Source organism: Dryobates pubescens, chromosome 10, assembly GCF_014839835.1.
Source record: "Dryobates pubescens isolate bDryPub1 chromosome 10, bDryPub1.pri, whole genome shotgun sequence".
Lineage (NCBI taxonomy): Eukaryota > Metazoa > Chordata > Aves > Piciformes > Picidae > Dryobates > Dryobates pubescens.
This window is the reverse complement of record NC_071621.1, coordinates 36,492,557-36,511,986: the sequence shown is the minus strand read 5'-3', so window position 1 is coordinate 36,511,986 and position 19,430 is coordinate 36,492,557. Positions and strand designations below refer to the sequence as shown.

The following is a 19,430-nucleotide window of genomic DNA, read 5'->3' as shown; positions in this document are numbered from 1 at the left end:
TCACAGTCTGGGAACGGGGGTTGCAGCCACCGCAATGCTTTCGATGGCGCACTCGTCGGCGCCGCGGCGGATGCGGAAGTACCCGTCTTCTCCCCAGGAGCCGCCCCAGCTGTTCTTCACAATCCAGAACTTCTCGCCGCTTGCCGGGTCTCTACCGTAGCCCACCAGCAGGACGGCATGATTGGTCAGCTCAAAAGGATTGAATTCATCCCGCAGTCCAGTGTGATGGTAAATCCCCTCTTTATAAAGCATGAAATCGTCATAAACCTCAAAGGCAACAGCCATGGGCCCATGCAGAACGAGCTCCAGTTTCATCAGAGCCTCGTTGCAGCCGCCGTAGAAGCCCCCGACATAGTGGTACTCAGAAGTGTAGTAGTGGTAACAGCTGCGCTTGAAAGTGCAGGGAGAATCCTGGCCTGTGTAAGGGAAGCAGTCTTCCTCCACCACACCAAAGTCTTGAACATACTTCCCAGCAGTCAGGTATGGGAAGCCACCATCACAACCTAAACAAAAACAGACCTGCTTATTCCCTTGGAGAGTTTGTGACAGTTTTAGGCTGTGCCTTTAAAAGTTAGCTGCAGATTTTCCAGCAGAAGAGTGAAGAAGTATAAACAATTCACAGTTGGGTGTAAAAAAGGAAAAGAAGAGATAAATAGCTGTATGATATTGTAAATACTGTGTATTTGCACCTATTCATTGCACTCCACTGTAGAGTGCAGTTATTGCTTGTCAATACAGCTTCCATTTGCTCTCCTGACTGAGCCAGCTGGGCTTTTGCTAATGTGGTGGTAAATCCCTAAACCATTACAAGAGTTATTTGAGGTGGGAGACTCTACTACTCAAATCTTATGGAGTACTTTTAGATACATACTGAACACTAACTGCAGTGATCCCAGATAATATTCCCATGAGCTACACCTAGCCTTCTGAAACACACAAGACAAAACCCACATCAATGGGAGCTACCCTGGCAACACTAATGCATTGATCACATTATCGTCCAATTGCTCCTGACATTTCACATTAGGAAAAGCAGTGAGCTACATGCAGTATAAAAACCCCCAGCCTAACAGGGGTATTGTTCTTTGGAAAGCTTTAGGCATTGCTTTTGCTCATCTTCCCCTGAATACGCTTTCGGGAGAATATTTTGTTCCACTTTCTATGCATGCATTGCAATTTAGCTCTATTTTCTCTCCCAGGTAGATCTACCTAAAACCCAGTAACATCCTCAGCATGAAGCCACACACTCTTAGTTCAGCCCCAACCCTATGGGGAGACAGGCTGACAACTTTAGAATATTTTCTGCAATCTTTCATAAAAAGAACTACTATGAAGTATAGCCTGCCAGGTAGCCTTTGAAAAAGGTAAAGTGTGGGTGATGAGGAAGGAATGGAAGCTTTTGAATGTGGAGTCTCCTGAAGTGAGGTTGTAGCCAGGTGGGGGTTGGTCTCTTCTCCCAGGCAACCAGCACCAGAACAAGAGGACACAATCTCAAGCTGTGCCAGGGGAGGTTTAGGCTGGATGTTAGGAAGAAGTTCTTCACAGAAAGAGAGATTGGCCATTGGAATGTGCTGCCCAGGGTGGGGGTAGAGTCACCCTCACTGGAGGTGTTTAGGAAGAGCCTGGATGAGGCACTTGGTGCCATGGTTTAGTTGATTAGATGGTGTTGGATGATAGGTTGGACTCAATGATCTCAAAGGTCTCTTCCAACCTGGTTTATTCTATTCTTATTACTGAAAGCTGTCTCTGGATATACCAGTGTACTTACCCTGAGAATACTGGCTGCAAGACACAACCTGCTGGGGACTGAAGATTGGTTTTTGAGTGTTGTTTGTAAGGATACGTATTCTCGCTTCCAGCATGCCCATGGAGGCAAATGAGTAACAGCTGCCACAGGAGCCTCAAGAAAAGAGAACCACAAGAAGCAGTCAGCAACATAAACAAGGCAAGTCACTTGCATTCAGGAGCAACTATTACTAAAGCCTTGTGAAAAGAGTCAAAACCTCCCTGGCAGTGATTGTAACTTGGACATTCATCGAGCAAGAACATGAAATACACACTTAGCTTTTAAGCAATGCAATTCAAAACCAGTTCTAATAACTTCTGAAGGAATACTGAGCTTACTCATAATAAGAAAGAGTGTACTGCTCTTTGGTGTTTCTCAGTAGTATCATTTAAGAGCCATGCTGCTCTTTCAGAATTAACCTCCAGGGACCATATGAGCAGGGCTGAGGATGTCCATGACCTACCGCCTCAGACGGTTAACCCTGCATGAAGCACATATGCTAAGGGTCAATAAGTGACTCTAAGTGAATGCTGACAATATTGTTCTAGATTATTTCAGCCTATCAATGGACTTCATGTAAAATCCACCCCTAGAACTCCCCCTAAAATAACTGACTTTTGAAAGTCTGGTGGTATAAATAGTGCAGGTTTGACAGAATGGATTCATCCCAGCCTCCCTTACTTCCCACAGGCATGTAATTTTTACACTGCCTTTTCAGAGGCACCTTAATTTTCCTTCTGTTTCCTGGCAGAGAGTTAAGTCTCCTTACTTTTGCAACAAAATTTAGTATTGCTTCTAGTTTTAGGCTTTCTTTACTCCCTAGGAGCTTCCTGAAACACATTAAAACCCCTTGGAAGTGGAATGACAAGCATTACAGGGAAGGACAATTACTTGAATGAAGTCCTACTTTATCTACTGATTGTCACCAAGGTGCCCAATTTCCTTTTGTTTCCTGACAGTAGGAAAGTAAACTATTGCAGAGCTATGAAAAGGAGGGAGGCTTGAAGAACAAAACAAAGTACTTTCTCCTGAACTGTGTAGGTGTATAAAAGCAAAGCTATTACAAAAGCAAGACTTGGGGAACTGCACCTTCACTCACTCAGAAATATTTCTGAAGGGGCAAAAATCAGCCTGAACATGAACAATGAACAGTCTCTGCCCAGCAGGGCAAGCTGAACAGTGGAAAGGTGCCTCCCACTCACTGTACAGTTACAGCACCTGAGATGGGTCATGCTGAACACTTTGGTGCATTTTGTGTGGAAAAAATGTAAAAACCATAGTTGACACAAACCACTGCAGTTTGAAGCCTGGTGAGGTGGTTGCTAAGTTTCTTTTCTGCTAGTGCAGTGTTTTTTCCTGAGGCCCAGAGCATGACAACCACACTGCAGCAGAAGAGAGCTAACACAGCTGCAACAGTAGTTGCTTTTGTGAGACTTCCCATAAAGTCTTTCTCAGAGTCAATTCAAGTTTGAGTCACATCTTATTCCACTTCCTCTGCTGCAAAGGGCTGTTACATTATGAGCAGTAGGAGGAGACACTGGGCATTTGGTGAAGAATCACTGACCAGGCTTATGACCTACTTTGACCTGCAGGGAAAAAAAAAATGTTGCAGAAAAGCCAGCAAGAAATCAGAACAGCCCTAAAACATTAGCAAAATCTGGAGGCTCTCCTCATCTACCTCCTGTAAATTTAACAAGTAATGACAGAGCCATCTTCAAAGGCAACACATCCCTTGCCTCCAAGATGCTGCTACAGATTAGATGGAGTTGGGTTGGACACGCTGATCTCGAAGGTCTCTTCCAACCTGGTTTATTCTATTCTCCATAACAACCTGAGAACTCAACCTTTACTTTCCAAACTGTAGGAAATACTAGCAGGGATGCTAACATCCTGGCAGTAAATATTGCCATCCAAGACAACTGCAACTGCATGAAGCCTCTCATGTCTCAAGATATTCTACAGAGAGTGTACATTTCACTTCTAATCCTTGTCCAATTCAGATGCTGTATTTTTTTTCCCCCTCTCTTTTGGTAAAGAGCAGTGACTCCACAAGCATGGGAGAAGTGGGAAGCCATCATCTTGCAAATCACACAATTCTCTCCATGTGTTCCAGGCAACTTGCATCTTGTTACTAGCAGCCTTCTGCCCCATCACATTTTCTAATTAATCACCTAATAGTCTTAATATATAACTAGGACTTTCTGATACCATCATTCTAATGAAGAATTGATATCCAGTGCCCCTGAAAAGCTCACAAGACTACCAGAAGTAAGATTTAATTTGTAGGTCAGCACGATTTTGCACAAGGTCATCTGTCAGAGGTTTTGTTCTGTGGTGCTTTTGAAAGCCTGAAAGCTAAAATTCTTCTGTAATGGAGCAGAATGCATATTCTACAGACATTTACCATCCTCAGCATGGATTCCCAGACTGCAGGAAAAGCAGAGGCAGCTTTATTATTGCAAGCAACAGGCTAGTTCTTCATTTAGAGAAACCAAAGCAATGCAGTGGAGAAAAGGCAAGTTTGGAACAGTATTCAACCATCAGGAAGGTAAAAGAGCCCTTGGGATAGCCAAAGATCACAGTGAAGTACAGGCTTACTTCTGCATGGGACTGTGCAATTCCCTGTGATCATCTTTCAGTGGTACCACACTTCAGCTTGTGAACCAGAACTCCCCCACAAGCCTTCCCATGCTGTTTCTGCTACTGGGAGTCCCAATGTCAAGCCATGAGAGACCAGTGATTTAAGCCATCCTCTCCCCATCATGCTCATGTTATCTTCCCTTCCCCTCCAAGCTGCAACCAGAAGCGCTGGAGCAGGAAAGGGTCACATTAACTGAGTAGAGCACGTAGGGTCTCCAGTATGTAACCATCTATCTCACACCACAGTGCTGTTCACAGCACTCCCTGTAGCATAGCCATGTACCAGAATGACATCCTTTTATGTCTACTTTGAGCCAAGTATGTGCCTACCACAGGGGTAAGCAAACCAGAAAGTTTTTTTACAAGTATTTCTATATTTATCAGTGTCCACACTTTCCAGTGACTTGCAGCTAGTAAGCCATACAAGTAACTCAAAGTTACAGGGGTGACAGGATTTGGAGACAGTATAAACAGTTCTCATGGATTTATTCATTAAAGCTGAGTAATTTGCCATCAGCAGGAATTAGGGAAATAATTAAGTGTACATCACTTGTGTCAGCACACAGACAACCACGACTGAGACTACTAAGACAAAACTTGGCAGCTGTCTTTATGAAAGGCATTGTGGTAACTGGTTCTCACTCCAGCAAGAGAGCCTGCTGTTTGGATAAGCCAGGCCCACCACCTATTTTGGCACAATGCTGTCAGCCAGGACTTCCCCTAGTTTCTGCAAATTATTCATAGAAGTGCACCAAACAAAACCTTCTTGTTTACAGCAAATTACAAAGTCCATCAAAGGAGATCTAGGGCATCTCACTCATAGTCCTGATTGAATTTGTTTACCTTGGTTCCGAACAGGGCTGACATAGTTGACACCATTCACGTTCCTCCAGTCCCAAGAGTCTGGCAAGCTTGACACTTTTTTTAGTAAGTCAGGCGTTAGAGGTGCAGGCTTTGGTCTACAGAGGAGAAAAGGCTTCTGAGTAATATATACTCTTAGGCAAGGAAACAATCATGTAATGCTCACTTGTCAGCTTCTGGCTTCTGCTAGCTGCACTTACTTCATGCTAAGCTATTTGAAAAAGCCTCCATCTAGGATGAGTGGGTGTCAATCTCAAGAGATTAGTTTCAGCAGGATGCACAACCTACTCAAATCCCTCCCTGAGGGAACTATATTATGAACTATCCACAAGCTGGTGAGGTCAAATACTTTTGAACCAATCTGAAGTGATGAGGTAACTCTCGGTGATTGTTACAATGTGGCTTTGCAACAGCTATTTTACACCTTTGCCTTCCTGAGCTGTGCAGACTGACTGCAGAAGGCATCCCGCCCTGGCAGCATGCACTGACAGCAGCTACAGACTGTGGAATAACAGACACAGACGTGGCTTACATCGTCTCTACAGTAACTGCAGTCCCACTTGCCCCAGAGACTTCCTTGGAGCAAGCTTTTGACTGTTGAAGTGCTGGATGCTACTTGCCCTCATGTACCACCTGCAGCTAACTGATGCTTATACATCAGCAAGGCCAAGAGCTTCCTGTATTCAGCTTTCACATAAGCTGATAGATGCACTACAAGTCAGTCATGCCCGCAAGCGCCAGTCACAAACGCCAGATGCTGGAGCCTGTTCTGAAAACATGAGAGGGTCAACAGCTCAGGGAGGTGGTAGAGTCACCATCCCTGGAAGTGTTTAAGAGACTGGCTGAGGCACTTGGTGCCATGGTTTAGTTGATGAGATGGTGTTGGGTGATAGGTTGGACTCAGTGATCTCAAAGGTCTTTTCCAACCTGGTTAATTCTGTAAAACACTGCCATGACATTGCACAGTGCAACAGAGCTTCCAAAGAGATTACTGTGTTTAAGACCATCTAGAAGATTATTTCCCTCACTAGGATGTACCCATGATAACCTGCATGATACTCCCATGCAAAGCAGCAGTTTTAATGTATAGTAGAACCTTCTTCTAGGTACGATTGCCACAGCTCAGAAAAGTAACTAACATTCCTACCCCAGCAGTAGCAGACTGCAAATGGCAAAAACACAAAGGCAAAACAGCTGTAAGAAATGGAATCTTTAAAGCAAAGAATTCCAGTTCTCAGATAGTATAGAAGATCATGTGTCCATCCCCATTACCACTCTGATCTGATAGATCCTGAAGGGACTCAGAGCTATTTCATGCTTCTTCAGCAAGACACTGCAGTCTTGCTAAATGACTGTGCTTGCAGGCACAGCATGTTACCAAAGCACCACAGAATTCCCTCCAAAAATCATCTCTATTCATGTTTAGTAACAGAACGTGGGTTGTCTCTTTTTGATTGCAATTAGGAGCTAGCAGAACCAAGAAGACAGTCAAGCAGAAAATCCTGACTGTGGCAAGCAGCTGACAGGTAGACAGGAGGGTGAGATCACAACCAAGACAGTACCCATTTCTTCCCTGCACATATGAATTAAGCAGCAAGTTACTGGACAAGATTAAAGGGTAGATGACCTTACTTGTCTCAACTGCCTGAGACAACAGATGCTCAGAATTAATCATTCAAATAAAGAAATATGTTGGCACTCCATGAAAATGAGCTGGAAGGCCTTGAAACTTGATTAAACATCTAACTACAAGCCAAAACACAGCTAGAAATAGCCAGGACAAATACAAGCAGATTCTTTGCAGCAGAAGGGTTTATGGCAAAACAAAAAGCCTTAGTACCTTGGAGTTCTGGAATAGAGACCCCCAGCTCTTCTAGTTAGGTCTTCCAGGGCAAAATTCTCATAATCTTTGTATCTTGTTGCTCTCCAGGACTTCTGGTGAGCATTGATAGCATTTACAAAGGCCGAGTTGTGCACGTAACGTCTGCTTGAAAGTCTGCAAACAGAAGCGAGAAAATACAACAGCAGGCAAAGGACTGAGATTGAAAAGTAAAGGTGGTCTCGAAACTCAACATTGAAAACTTTCCAACTCTCAAAGTGTCTTCTGGTAAGTACTGATAAAGAAATATGATTGAACCAAGGCAAGGTTTCTGCAATTTGAGGCAGACAAACCAGAGGATGTAATCACCACCTTTAAACCTGCCAGTTTTGCAATTGAGCTTCACCACAGTGTGAAGGAGAAACCGTGAGGAGATGGGCACACCTTCCTCCGGGTTTGTGCACTCAGGTTCATACCCAGAACCATCACTGGCATGAACTTTGCCTTCAATAACACACTTGGTCCATATGGTTTTGGGTGAAACCTGAAGCACAGTTTTTCAAACACTTCATTCCAGTACAATGTCACTAATCTTTTGCTTACCTTCCCCTGGGCTTCTGGAGAGGTAGTTCATTTATGTGCACATCTGAGGGAGAAGAGGTGATCTTCTGTCCAGTGAAACAAGCCCAATTGTGGCCAAGGACATCATGTACCCATCCTGGCAGAGTCTCATTACAGTAGCTGGTTACATTCTGGCCTTCTTTTTTGTACTGTGAAGTAAAGAGGCAATAATTGTGTCAAGCAGACGTATTTATTAGCACTGCAGTAGTTCCTGCTCCATCAGTAGCTGCTTGCCTGTGTCTCAGAGCAAGAGGCCAAGCTGTATTTCAGACCAGTTAGCATACTTTGTTTGTTTTTTTTTTATTTCAAAGCAAAAGGTTAAGCAGATGAAAGAAACTGATCTTTATCAAAGTGCTAGAGGAAAGAAAACAGGCTCTGACTCGCACTTTTAGCAGCAAAGCATGCATTGGTAGCAATATTACCTAACAGGTGCTAATTGGGTTCAGCCACTACTTCCCAGGCAGAACATAAAAGATGAAAGTGAGACAATAAGAAATTATGATCCATTGTGAGCAAATAATTTGAAGTTGGTGTGAGGGGATGTTATTAAAGCCCCAAGTCCTAATACTTCCTTATTCAGCCACACAAGTCTCCAGGCTACCACTGGAGTAATGTTATCTCCTTAATAAAATATGTCTTCTTAAAACAGTTAGCACTAACAGACTTCACCCAGGTGCATAACCTTCCTGAATTAGCAATTCTTTGACAGCAGAATGTGCCAGCAAAGACAGGGGAAAAAAAGGTGGTGGGTGGGTGTAGTCTGCTTTGTATTAAGCTACACAGGAATCTGAAACCCCCATGCAATTAAAGCTTTTACTTGACTCTTCTAAGCATGCAAATCACTTCAACAGAACCCAAGTTTCCTAGTCCAAGAATAAATTAAATCCCATCCCAATGAAGACAGCCATATACAACAGCAGAGGGATTTTGTAGCTACATTTCAACAAAATGCTTGCTTAGCCTCTTCACTGAAGAGAGTAATGGCTTACAGTGATGGAAAACTGACTGGGAGGTTTGTGCCTATGTCAAGGCTCTGTTAAGGAATCTTAAGGGAGAACACAGAATTAAGTTTGTCAGAGGGATAAAATTAAAGCTCCATTCTCTGACTTTTAGAACAATTTGGTTTGTCCAGAGTTCAGAGGTTGCAGGGGAAATCACACCTACACCTCTGCTTGTCTAGCAAGGCAGGCATGCTTGCTGACTGGAGCAGGACAGGAGCACTAGAAGGTTGAGCTGTTACCTTGTTCTGTTCATCCTACCTTACTGTGCAGGAGTTCACAATATGGTAAATTACTCAGGCTTGTGCAATATGGGAAATCATTACACTTGGCCAAATACCAAGGGCAAGGTCCAGAGAAGACTCTGAGAAATACCCTCTCCACAGCAGCATTGCTAGAAATCCAGACACCAGCAAAAGCAAAAAGTTGCTGACTTTACATCAGTTAAAGTCCTATAAGAGTGCTTTCTTTGACTCTGAGTGTAAATTAATACCTGTCTTTTCCATCTAAAAGCTGCCACAGAGAAAAACAAGACCAAGCACAAGTACAGGCCTGAACCCTTGAATATTAGTCAAAGAATACACCTGCTTTTAGCAACAGTCAGATGCAGATCCTGTCCAGCATGGGGAGTTACATGGAGTGAAGAAGAGATTTGGGACTTACCTTCATGGGGAAAAGGCAACAAGTTATCTTCTAGTTAGCAAATTAAAAAAACCTTGCTTTTTTCTTTTCCCCAACCCAGAAATTCCTCTCTCTTCTCTGGAGATTAAATTTAGTACTTTAAGATGTAGAAAAAGAACCACAAGAGTATTCACACCATTTAGCAACTTCCTTATGCTGTTCTTCCATTTGAAGCATACCAGCAAAACTAGGAAAGAGGTGAGGGGCCAGCCACTGACAGTGCCTCAGGATAAACAAGAGACAAAAGTCAGTTTCAGACAGTCTGTGTTGAAACCTGGAATTAAGCAACTGAAATCCTCTATAGCTACCTTTAAGTAGGCTGGCAGACTGTAAGCTACTACTGAACTAGTTTTAAAAAGGAGATATGAAGATGGAGATTATAGCCCATCAATGACATCTAGATCAAGGTATTTGAACAATAAGAACCATTTTCAGCCAGGAAATAAAAGTATACTCACAAGGTCCCAATCTGTTTGCCCACCCCCCCCAACTTTTAATTTAGAGCCATTGATGGAGAGAAGTGATGGAGGACCCTCTAAAAACTCCAATACCTATGCTTAATGTCTACAAAGTAATTAATTCAAGTGGGCTACCCATTACAGAAACTGAAGTGGGACAGGAAAGTCATTGGTGCCACGACAAGGACAGGCACTGGTTACTACCAGAAGGTACACAGCTCAATCAGTGTTTCATTGCTTAAAAATTCCACATGTAGCATTTCTTCCTGCTACCAGAAAATGGCTCCAACAGCCTGGAATTAGCAAATCTGACTACACCAGAGGATCTGTTATGAATATGCCTACCCAGCCAACAGTCACACAGGGCTATGAACAACTGTTGACTTAGGTGGATGCAAATTACAACGCCACACTCCACTGACGCTGCTGGCACGGTACCCGTCACGTCTGCAGAACCCATCACAGAACAGCAGCCTTCATGCAGGACAACAGCCACACAGCTGTGACCACCAGCAATTGTGGGATACCTGCTGCACCCATTTCCTCTGCATACTTAAGGGGATGGGTTTCATTTTTGAATAAGTGACCACTGCAGCCATAGCACATATGATAGCTTCATCGGTGCTCACATCTGCAGCATTAAATAAACCCCAGCCAGCAATCTGACCAATCTGAAACAACTCCTGTAGAAAGAAATCCAAGCTACATTCACAGCTCAAATTCTGCAGTTTGAAAATGTTAAATTTTAATTCTATCTCAAATTCATATTTTTCTCAAGTCATCTGACCTCACTCCCAGACAGCCAGTACCAGAACAAGAGGACACAGTCTCAAGCTGCACCAGGGGAGGTTTAGGTTGGATGTGAGGAAGAAGTTCTATACAGAGAGAGTGATTGCCCATTGGAATGGGCTGCCTGGGGAGGTGGTGGAGTCGCCATCATTGGAGGTGTTCAGGAGGAGGCTTCTATTCTATTCTATTAATGCCAGAATTGACCTAAGTAGCTCTAACTAACGGCTTCATGTACCTAAATTTCAAGGCTTGCTATTTGGATACCTGATTCTGTGTAAGCTTTCTGGTACAGCATACTTTTAGTGAAGTATTTCCTCTGTTGGCCATCACGACAATCTAATTGCCTGCTCAATTCTAGTTTTGGAGACCTTATTGAACACAGCATTTTAACAGGGATTCAGCAGTGCTACAGTCACAGGCTGCCATCTCATCCTCTCATACATATGTATTTCTCAGTTTAAGCTACCTTCAGGCAGTAAGCCAACTGAGGACATCAAGCCTGGTGGAAACTTACCATGCACATGCCCCCAAATGTAAGTGTGCCTTGGCATTTTAATATGGGAAGCACATTCTGAATTAGAAGGGGACTGCAGACCAGCAGGTGTCCTGCTGTACAAAAACACAGAAGGTATTACCAGAACTGCATCTTGCTGTCTGATATAAAATGCAAGCAAATATTGACTGCAGATGCATTTTCTTTCCTCTAGGTAAGATTCTGCAGAGATTTATGCTTTCAGATTTACACTTTAGGAAAGTATCAGTTTCACACCGCTGGTTAAGTCCAACCAGGATAGGTTAGAAATTAACCTTCATTTGTTTTGCAGGATGATTACATAGCATTAGCAAATCAGATTGGTTTGTGTTATGAATTTTAAACCATAGCTACTTGCCTAGGCTGCTTCTTTCAGAACATAAGTTGTTGGTTTTAAACAAATTTGGGGATGTTGGGGAAGAGAGGAAAAGATGTGACAAAGATGTCACAAGGTCTGGAAAAGATCAGTAATGTCAGGAGTGGAATAGTCTTTAATCCAGCTCTTTTTTTTTTGCTGAAGTAGTGCTAATGTGTTAAGACAGAAAAAAAAAAATTGCCAGACTTCTAGTTTTTGCTAGAGAACATCTCACAAGTCAGTAGTACCACTCAGCTTAAGTGGGAACACTGGGAAACCTATGAGACTCGTCTTCCTTCGAAGTGGTAGTCTTGACATTAAATAACTACTACAAAGGTATCAAGCCATTGAAAAAAGTTAATCTCTACTTTCAGCCTCACTCTAGCTTTTGATGTTATCCTGTTCTTAGTTCTTTTGCTATTACATGGGCTGAGTGGGAGAGGGGAATCATTAAAGTTTTGTCATGCATATCTCTACAGCAACCTTGTATCATCCAGCAGAAGCACAACCTCAAGCTTCTGCCAAGCGTCTGACTTCACATCCAAGCTCAGTAGAGGAGTGTTTCAGCAACACACAATAAGTGGGGAAACAACAGCATTCCCATAAACCAAAAAAGTTATTCTGTGCTGCAAACACAGAGTAAGTAGGACTTCTAAAAGGCAGAATTCACTCAACTTGGCTAGCCTTGAGGGACCAGTCTATGCACAACGAAGAACTTAGCACTGTCAGAGTTTCTACATAAACTATCAAAGCAAACTGAGGGAAAAATACATTGGTAAGCTCACTCAACCCACTCCTTTGGTGTGGAAAGCAATTCCTCCACAGCCTCCTGGTGAAAGAACAAATAGCTTGTAAAGGCAGTGAAGCCCTACAAAAAAATTTAGTGGATGTCTGTTTAGTAAGCCACAGGAGCAAGGCTGTTAACAACTCACTGAAATCACCCAGGCTGTGTCTACATCCACATAGTACCAGCAGCTCTACTAAAACCACCATTTAGACAAGCTCACAGCATTCTTGACCACAATTAACAGCTTCTTTCTTTAACATTAAGCAAAAATACACTGGCAGTTCAACTAGCACCAGTTGCACTTTTAATGCTTGAATCACCTGAACTACTCTGTAGGCTTCAATGCTGCTCTTCATTTTGCCTAGCAACTCCACCCTCTCTACTCAATGGCAGAATGAGGGAAGTGTTACAGCACCATAGTAGGTAAATCAGGGTGCTTTATCCACCCTGTCACCACCATGCGGTTTCAGCCATATCATTCAACTTTAGTGAAACATAAAAAGCACTTGAAAGTCATAAGCAGCCTTTGAGCCACAAAAATTTTCCTGACAAGCCCAAACCTACAGCCATGGAAGGATGTGTGTGCAAGACTGTGTTATGGCTGCTCCACCAACAGCAACTATTCCATGAACCAAAAAGTTATCCCACAGCCAAGCAGTAACTCAAGAAAGCTGTTGTGGCCATTTAGGCTGCAGAATTGAGACCTCCAGTGCTTAGAGCAGCCAGCCCAGTGGGTGGACACAGGAAATAGTGTATTTCTACCCATAAATCCTGCATCCTTATAAATCTGGCAGCAAAGTTATTGTCTTTCTCCTTCTTCCCTCTTATCTGGTAACAGCGGGGGAGTACCAGAGGCCTCTCTGGCCTGAGTCATTTTTTTTCCCCCTGTGCAATCTTGGCCTGTTCAGGCCTGGCCAGCCTGCAACCAGCCTAGCAATGGGGGAGGGAAGAGCAAGCCCTAGGGATTTGGGTGAACCTCAGGTGGGGAGAAGGGAAGCACTGGGCTTTTTGGTCTGGTGAAAGGAACTTTGCTACGTTTACCACTACGCTTTGTAGTTTTTGTAGCACATTAATCACTTTTCCATTTAAACTTTCCATGACTATCCAATCCATTTATGTGAGTGTCACTCATTTGCCCCTTAGGAGGCAATACAGCAACCTGTCCCACTCTAAACTAGGACAACTGTTCACAGTGGAAGGTTATTTCTGACTGACACCAAGTCATTTCAGCATGTAGTAAAAACAGTAGTAAATGTTTCCAAATTAAACACACTAGTTCTGTACCTTCTTGCTGGACTGGGTGATTGGTTGGACTGAATGACCTTTGGAGGTCCCTTCCAACTTCAAAGCATCCTAGGATTCTGTGAGGTAATTTCTTTCCATAAATTCCACAGGCTCTTTTTTTAAACTATTTTCTTCTTTCTCAATAGTGATTGAGGCTAAGCAATGTTCTAAGAGACAGCTTTTATGCTTTCCTCTTGCTGCACTTCCAGGGAGGAAGACCCTTGTTCAGCTTGCATTCAAACTTATCCTGGTTTACTCCAAGGGCTTCTGGATTATGACCAACACTAAGCAAAACCAGCTTGTGTATACATTACTTGCAGGTAAAAATGGTAGGAGTATTTTAAACAATAAGCAATCATTCTTTAAAAGCCTCTGAAGCATGAGTTGAGCAGAATCTATTACTGGTCCCCTAAAAGCTTTACAGAAGATGGTAAAGACAGTCCCAAAACAACCTTAGCTGCATTTGACAGAAGAAATCACATCTTCAGTTTATAGCAGGACTAGATATTTTGTATTTCCAAGTCATATACAAGGTTGTATTTACTGGATTAAAAGTAAACAGACACACCTATCTAAACAGGTTACAAGGTCAGATCGCTCATAAGAAACTTCTTCCCCTGAAGTCCCCACTGGCAAGTTGTGAAATAACAGTTGGAGACAGTATTGCAAGTTGTTGCCTAACAAAGTCAACTAGTTGCCTACAGCAAAAAAACCCACAATTACTAAGTGCTGAGGTATTTCTTCGTGCTTCTTGGCCATTACACTTGCATCGTGGTAATCTGTTGCTTCCTGTACAGCAGCAAAATTACAGAGAGGTTAACTGAATTGGGCTCTAATCCTCTCTATAATATTTAAGAAAAGAAGCCTTTAAGTTAAGCATGTTTTGCTGATGGATTCCTTACTACTGAACAAGGAGCTGAAGAAGCTTGCTGTTTCTCAATACCAGAAGCAACTGCAAAGCCAACAATTAATTCATTTGCCTACAAAGGGCTAAGACACTAATGACCACGAAATCCAAGCTGTTGTGTACTGCTGCTGCTAAGGTGTGTAATTTGACTGGTTTTATTTTGAGCAGCAAGTTGAATCAGATGACCTACAGAAGCTCCTTCAGGTCTAAATTATTCTACAAGACAGTTTTACTATACTGCTTAAGAGTTGCAAAAAAAGTTTATTCCTGTAAATCAATGCATTACATTTTGATAAGCATAGAGGAATACACGAGATCAGCACTGCTCAGCTTCCAGGGATCTATTTCACAAGGTATAGACAGCACCAGTAGAGCCTTCAGTGACTCAGCTCTCTTCAAATTGGTGCCTAACAACTCCATTTACATTCAATAACCGTTTCTATGATCAAATTCCTCACATCCAAGAATTAGACCTGCTTATTATACTGGCTTTTACATCAGCCCCATATTCCCATGTGAAATATCAGCCTAAAGATTTCCAGTCCAATAGTTCAACTATATTCTCCTCAGACAAATCCATCGAGGCCATCAATGACTGCTGAATTCCACCTGCCCATGACACCTCAAGCCAGAGTTCATGCACAATACTAGAACAGACTGCTCTGCTGTCCTCGGGGAGGCAGCATTCCTGCAACTTTTGAAGCAGGCCCTCCCACTGTAGTTTGCAGTAGTGTTTACATCTGAGAAGTTTCAGAGTACTTCCACTCAGTCTTTGGGGTCTGTAGTTTTTGCTGTTTCACTTGTCAAACCTATGACAAGTGAACATCATGGCAATTTAGTGTAACTATCTTACACTAATGACAGAATGTCAGCTATTTCTCTCACACTTTTCCTCAAGTGTAAGACCTTGTCCTATGCAGAAACATTATCCTCATCATTTATAGTTATGAATGCCCTAATTTTGGCAGATAGTTAATTTTATTTATAGTAACTAATGTAATTCAGTATTTTGGAGAAATGTAGATAAAGTGTTGATAGCACAGGGATGTTTTAGTTATTGCTATGCAGTACTAACATAGCATTAAGGCCTTTTCTGCTTCTCCGACAGTCCTGCCAGAAAGTAAGCTTGGGGGATGCACAAGAAACTGGGAGAGAACATGGCTGGGACATCTAACCCTAACTGGCAAAAGGCATATTCCACACCATGCCATGTCATGCTCAACAATAAAAGCTGTAGAAAGGAGAAAAGAAGGACATTCAGAATAATAGCATCTGCCTTCCTAAGTAACAGCTATGCAGGAAGTTCTGCTTTCCTGCTAAACACCTGCCTGCTGGTGGTTAAGTGATGAATGCATTTCTTCTTTTGCTTTGCTTGCATATGCAGCTTTTGCTTTACCTACTATCTCAGCCCTTGTGTTTCCACACTAACTCTTCTGATTCTCATGAGTGGCTCTGCAGTGCTTAGCTGCCTACTGGAGCTAATCCACAACAAAGATTACCATAAACAACTTCTCCATAAGCATACAAGGCTCTTTTCCCTAAGTGAATTCCAACTGCAGGGAAGAAGCTGCAGTTAAATGGAGCCTGCTACATCATTTCTACTCCATAAACATTACAATTCTCCTGGAAGAGTGGATCACTCACTTTTGTTAACATCTGAAAACACTACCTTGAAAACAGTTACCGTGAAATAAACCAGAAAGACAATTTAAAGCAAAAAGTCATTTCCTCGCCTTCCTTACTACCAGCCAAGGTTCTGAGGTTTTATGCTTGGACAAGGACAGGTTGTTTACTATTAGCTCATCTGAAGCCAGATTTGAGATCATGCTTCCTGAGACTACCAAGGAACAAGGGTCACTGCTGCTGCTTAGGGCTGCACTTGCTAACTGGGCAGCCCTGGTGCACAAAACATCCGTCTCCCATGTAGCAAAGTCATCTACAGAGACTGCTTCAAGCCACCCTCCAGATTCATAAGGGCCTCTCATCAGTACAGGAGCAAAGCACTTAGTAAGCAAGTGGATTTTTCCCTGTCTACCCCCTGCCTGCCAGCACTGCTTTCAGCTTTATCTGAAGTCATTAACGAGGAGTGGAGATAACAGTAAAGAACAATTATAGGCAGCAGAAACATTTTTTAGGTATTACAGAAGCATGCTGAAATAAAATTTACAGATCAAATAAATCCTCCACCGAGGCCTTTCTAAAGTTTGAGAATATCTTTAAGGAAAGACAAAAGGAATGATGTTTGCTATTCCACTTGGGTCCACGGGGTCAGAAAGAAAATTAAAGGAAAAAAATTTAAAATTTCCAAGCTACAGAAGACTTAGCTTCATGAAGGCCTTTACTTGCTTTAAGCATGCCCAGAAGAGACAGCACCAGCAACCCTTAACAGATTTCTCAGATAATGCCCAGTGTGGAATACAAATAAATCTCTCCTCCTGCTCCCTGCCCAGCCAGTGATAAGATCCCTTACATTAAAAAAAGGTGCCATATGTGATAACTCAAGCAAACCTTAGAGACAAAGATAAGAAAGCGTTTCAACAACCCCACCCCAGCACTTGGGGACTAAAGAGAAGCCTAAGTACAGGCCATTTTAGCAACAGTCAGCAACACAAAACACACCAAGTTAACTCACCTTAAAAAATGCAAACCACTTGTAGCCATTTATCACAATTTCAAAGCCTTGATTGTAAATCAAAGTGAAGAAACCATAGTTGCCCAGATTGTCCTGAGCTACATCTAACTTCTGAAGATTCACAAGAACCTTTCTTTCCACGGGACCTGCAATACAAACATTAATGCATGATCATTCCATGCAAAATATTGAAAAAAAAAAAAAAAAGTACAAAGAATGTAGTAACATTTGTTCTAAAATACACTTGTTGAACAGGCTTCTGCAAAAAGGCATCAAGCAAGCACTTCAGGGACTTCAGTTACCTGTCAGTGCATCTACATGCTCATTTTTTCTCTTCCACTGCTACAGTATTTGCACATTCAATTAGCAGCAGCACTGAATGTCTGCGAAATTGAACAGTTTCTGGGAAACATCAGCTTATTTGAGCATGACATGCTGTACAGGTACTCAGCACTCCGATGCGGTCACTCGGGCAGTGTCTGCAAATACAAATCTTCCCATACAGCGCTGAAAACGAGCTGTCTGCTACCCCCCGCCTCTCCACACCATTGCTCTGACTCTACCATTCACCTAACCTCCACCGCTTTTACTGCCTCACACAACTGTCAGATAATAAATCCCTACTGCTATCATGCCCTCAAGGGAAGTGCTACTTCTGTTTCTCCCGATGCTATCAGACTCTCTGCATAGTAATCTCTCACATGCTGGGAGTCACCCTGAAGGGGAATCACACTTTCCTGATAGGAACAGCCACGGTCAGGAGAGGCTGAGCCGAGAGAAGAGGTGGCTGTGGGCTATGAGGGAGGCCGGAGTGAACTGGCATCACCCGGCAGTGCCAGTGAAGAGGCCGAGTTGAGCCCAAGGCAGAACACAGCCAAAAAGAATGAAAAAAACCAAGACAAAACCAAACACCCAACACCAAAAAAAATACTGCCGGCAGCGGTCACCAGACTAACGTGGGTGTTTCACGCTGCTTAATTCAAATTAACCTTTTTCTGTCGGAAGCCCTGCAGGGAGCCCCTAACGAAGGCCATCAGCGCGGCAGAGCACCGGCCAGGGACGGGGGCCGCTCCCACCGAGCCCGGGAGGCGCCTCCTCGCCGCCCGTTTCGCTCCTAGGGCCTCGCAGCACGGAGCAGCCGCCACCCCGCCTCTGCTCCACCTCTCCCTCACGACAGACCCCCTCCCAGAGCGAGGCCCGGCCGACCCCAGGACTCCGGGGACCCCGAGGAAGCGGAAGGGGGCCGGGCTGCCGCGGTCTCACCCGCCAGGGAGCAGTTGCCGTGGCGGCCGCCGCTCCGCCAGACGCGGAGCTCCCAGGCTCCCAGCAGATCGTTGAAGGAGCAGTTGGCCGGCGTGTCCGCCCGCACCGCCGCGGGCAGCGCCGCCAACAGCACGACGGACGCGGCCCACAACGCCTGCCCGGCCATGACGCCGCTCCCGCCGCCTGCCGCCGCTGCCGCTGAAATGGGCCCGGGCACCTCCGCCTCTCCGCCCCCGGGCCCGCCCCGGGACGGCCGCACAGCGCCGGGGGGGGGCCGGGCCTCCGCGCCTGTCCGCTGCCGAGGAGCCTGAGCTGGGCTGCGAGGCGTGGGGGGTGGTAGGGCTAGGCCGAGGTGTGTCCACGTATCTCTGTGTGTGCCCACGTATCTCTGTGTGTGCCCACGTATCTCTGTGTGTGCCCAAGCTCCGGCAGAGATGGGGTATGCAACCTGCTGTGGGTGGCAGTGTCCCTCCTGAGAGCTGTGACAAGGCGATGGGCTCTCACCCAACTCATAAGGACGTCTTCCTCCCCCAAAAATGGCCTCTGCCCCCAAAGGTATCATTCGCAAAAGTCTACCTCTCTTGCAAAAGGCACCCGTATTCCCCAACTATATCTTCCTCATCAAAAGGCATCTTCCCCCCTAGAAGATGTCTGTCTACATGTGGTCGTTTGAGGGTCGTTTGAGACAAAAGGAGTCGTCTTCTCCTATGAGCATCCTCTTCTACCTAGAGTCACCTTCCCCACAGTGTCCTCCCAAAGGAGAATCCTCCTCGCCAAAAGGCATCCCTCCCTCCAGCAAATACCCTTCAGTCCAAAGGGAGTTCACTCAAAGGTCACTCTTCACCAAAGCCCATCTACCTTTGCAAAAGACATCCTTCCCCCTCAAAGGGCAGCCTCCTGCCCTGCTACCCAGCCCCAGACCTCTGCACTCAGCCGCTGCAGAGAGGGGCAGAGCAGTGGGGGTTGGTTCTCTGTGCTACTTCAGGTGAGAGTGCCTTGTGGCTGTGGCGGACAAAG

At 44.3% G+C, this 19,430-nt stretch overlaps 1 protein-coding gene across 1 annotated transcript; it reads right to left on the bottom strand.

Annotated features, from left to right (window-relative positions):
• Positions 1 to 18,636, bottom strand: CTSC (cathepsin C). Its single transcript, XM_054164780.1, has 7 exons — positions 18,414 to 18,636; positions 17,151 to 17,296; positions 7,710 to 7,876; positions 7,128 to 7,283; positions 5,270 to 5,385; positions 1,769 to 1,900; positions 1 to 503 (listed from the first exon to the last, which is right to left on the bottom strand). Exons 1-7 carry the CDS (start codon positions 18,577 to 18,579, stop codon positions 1 to 3), a joined length of 1,386 nt encoding a protein of 461 aa, XP_054020755.1. The 5' UTR covers positions 18,580 to 18,636.
• Positions 18,637 to 19,430: the final 794 nt, after the last annotated feature.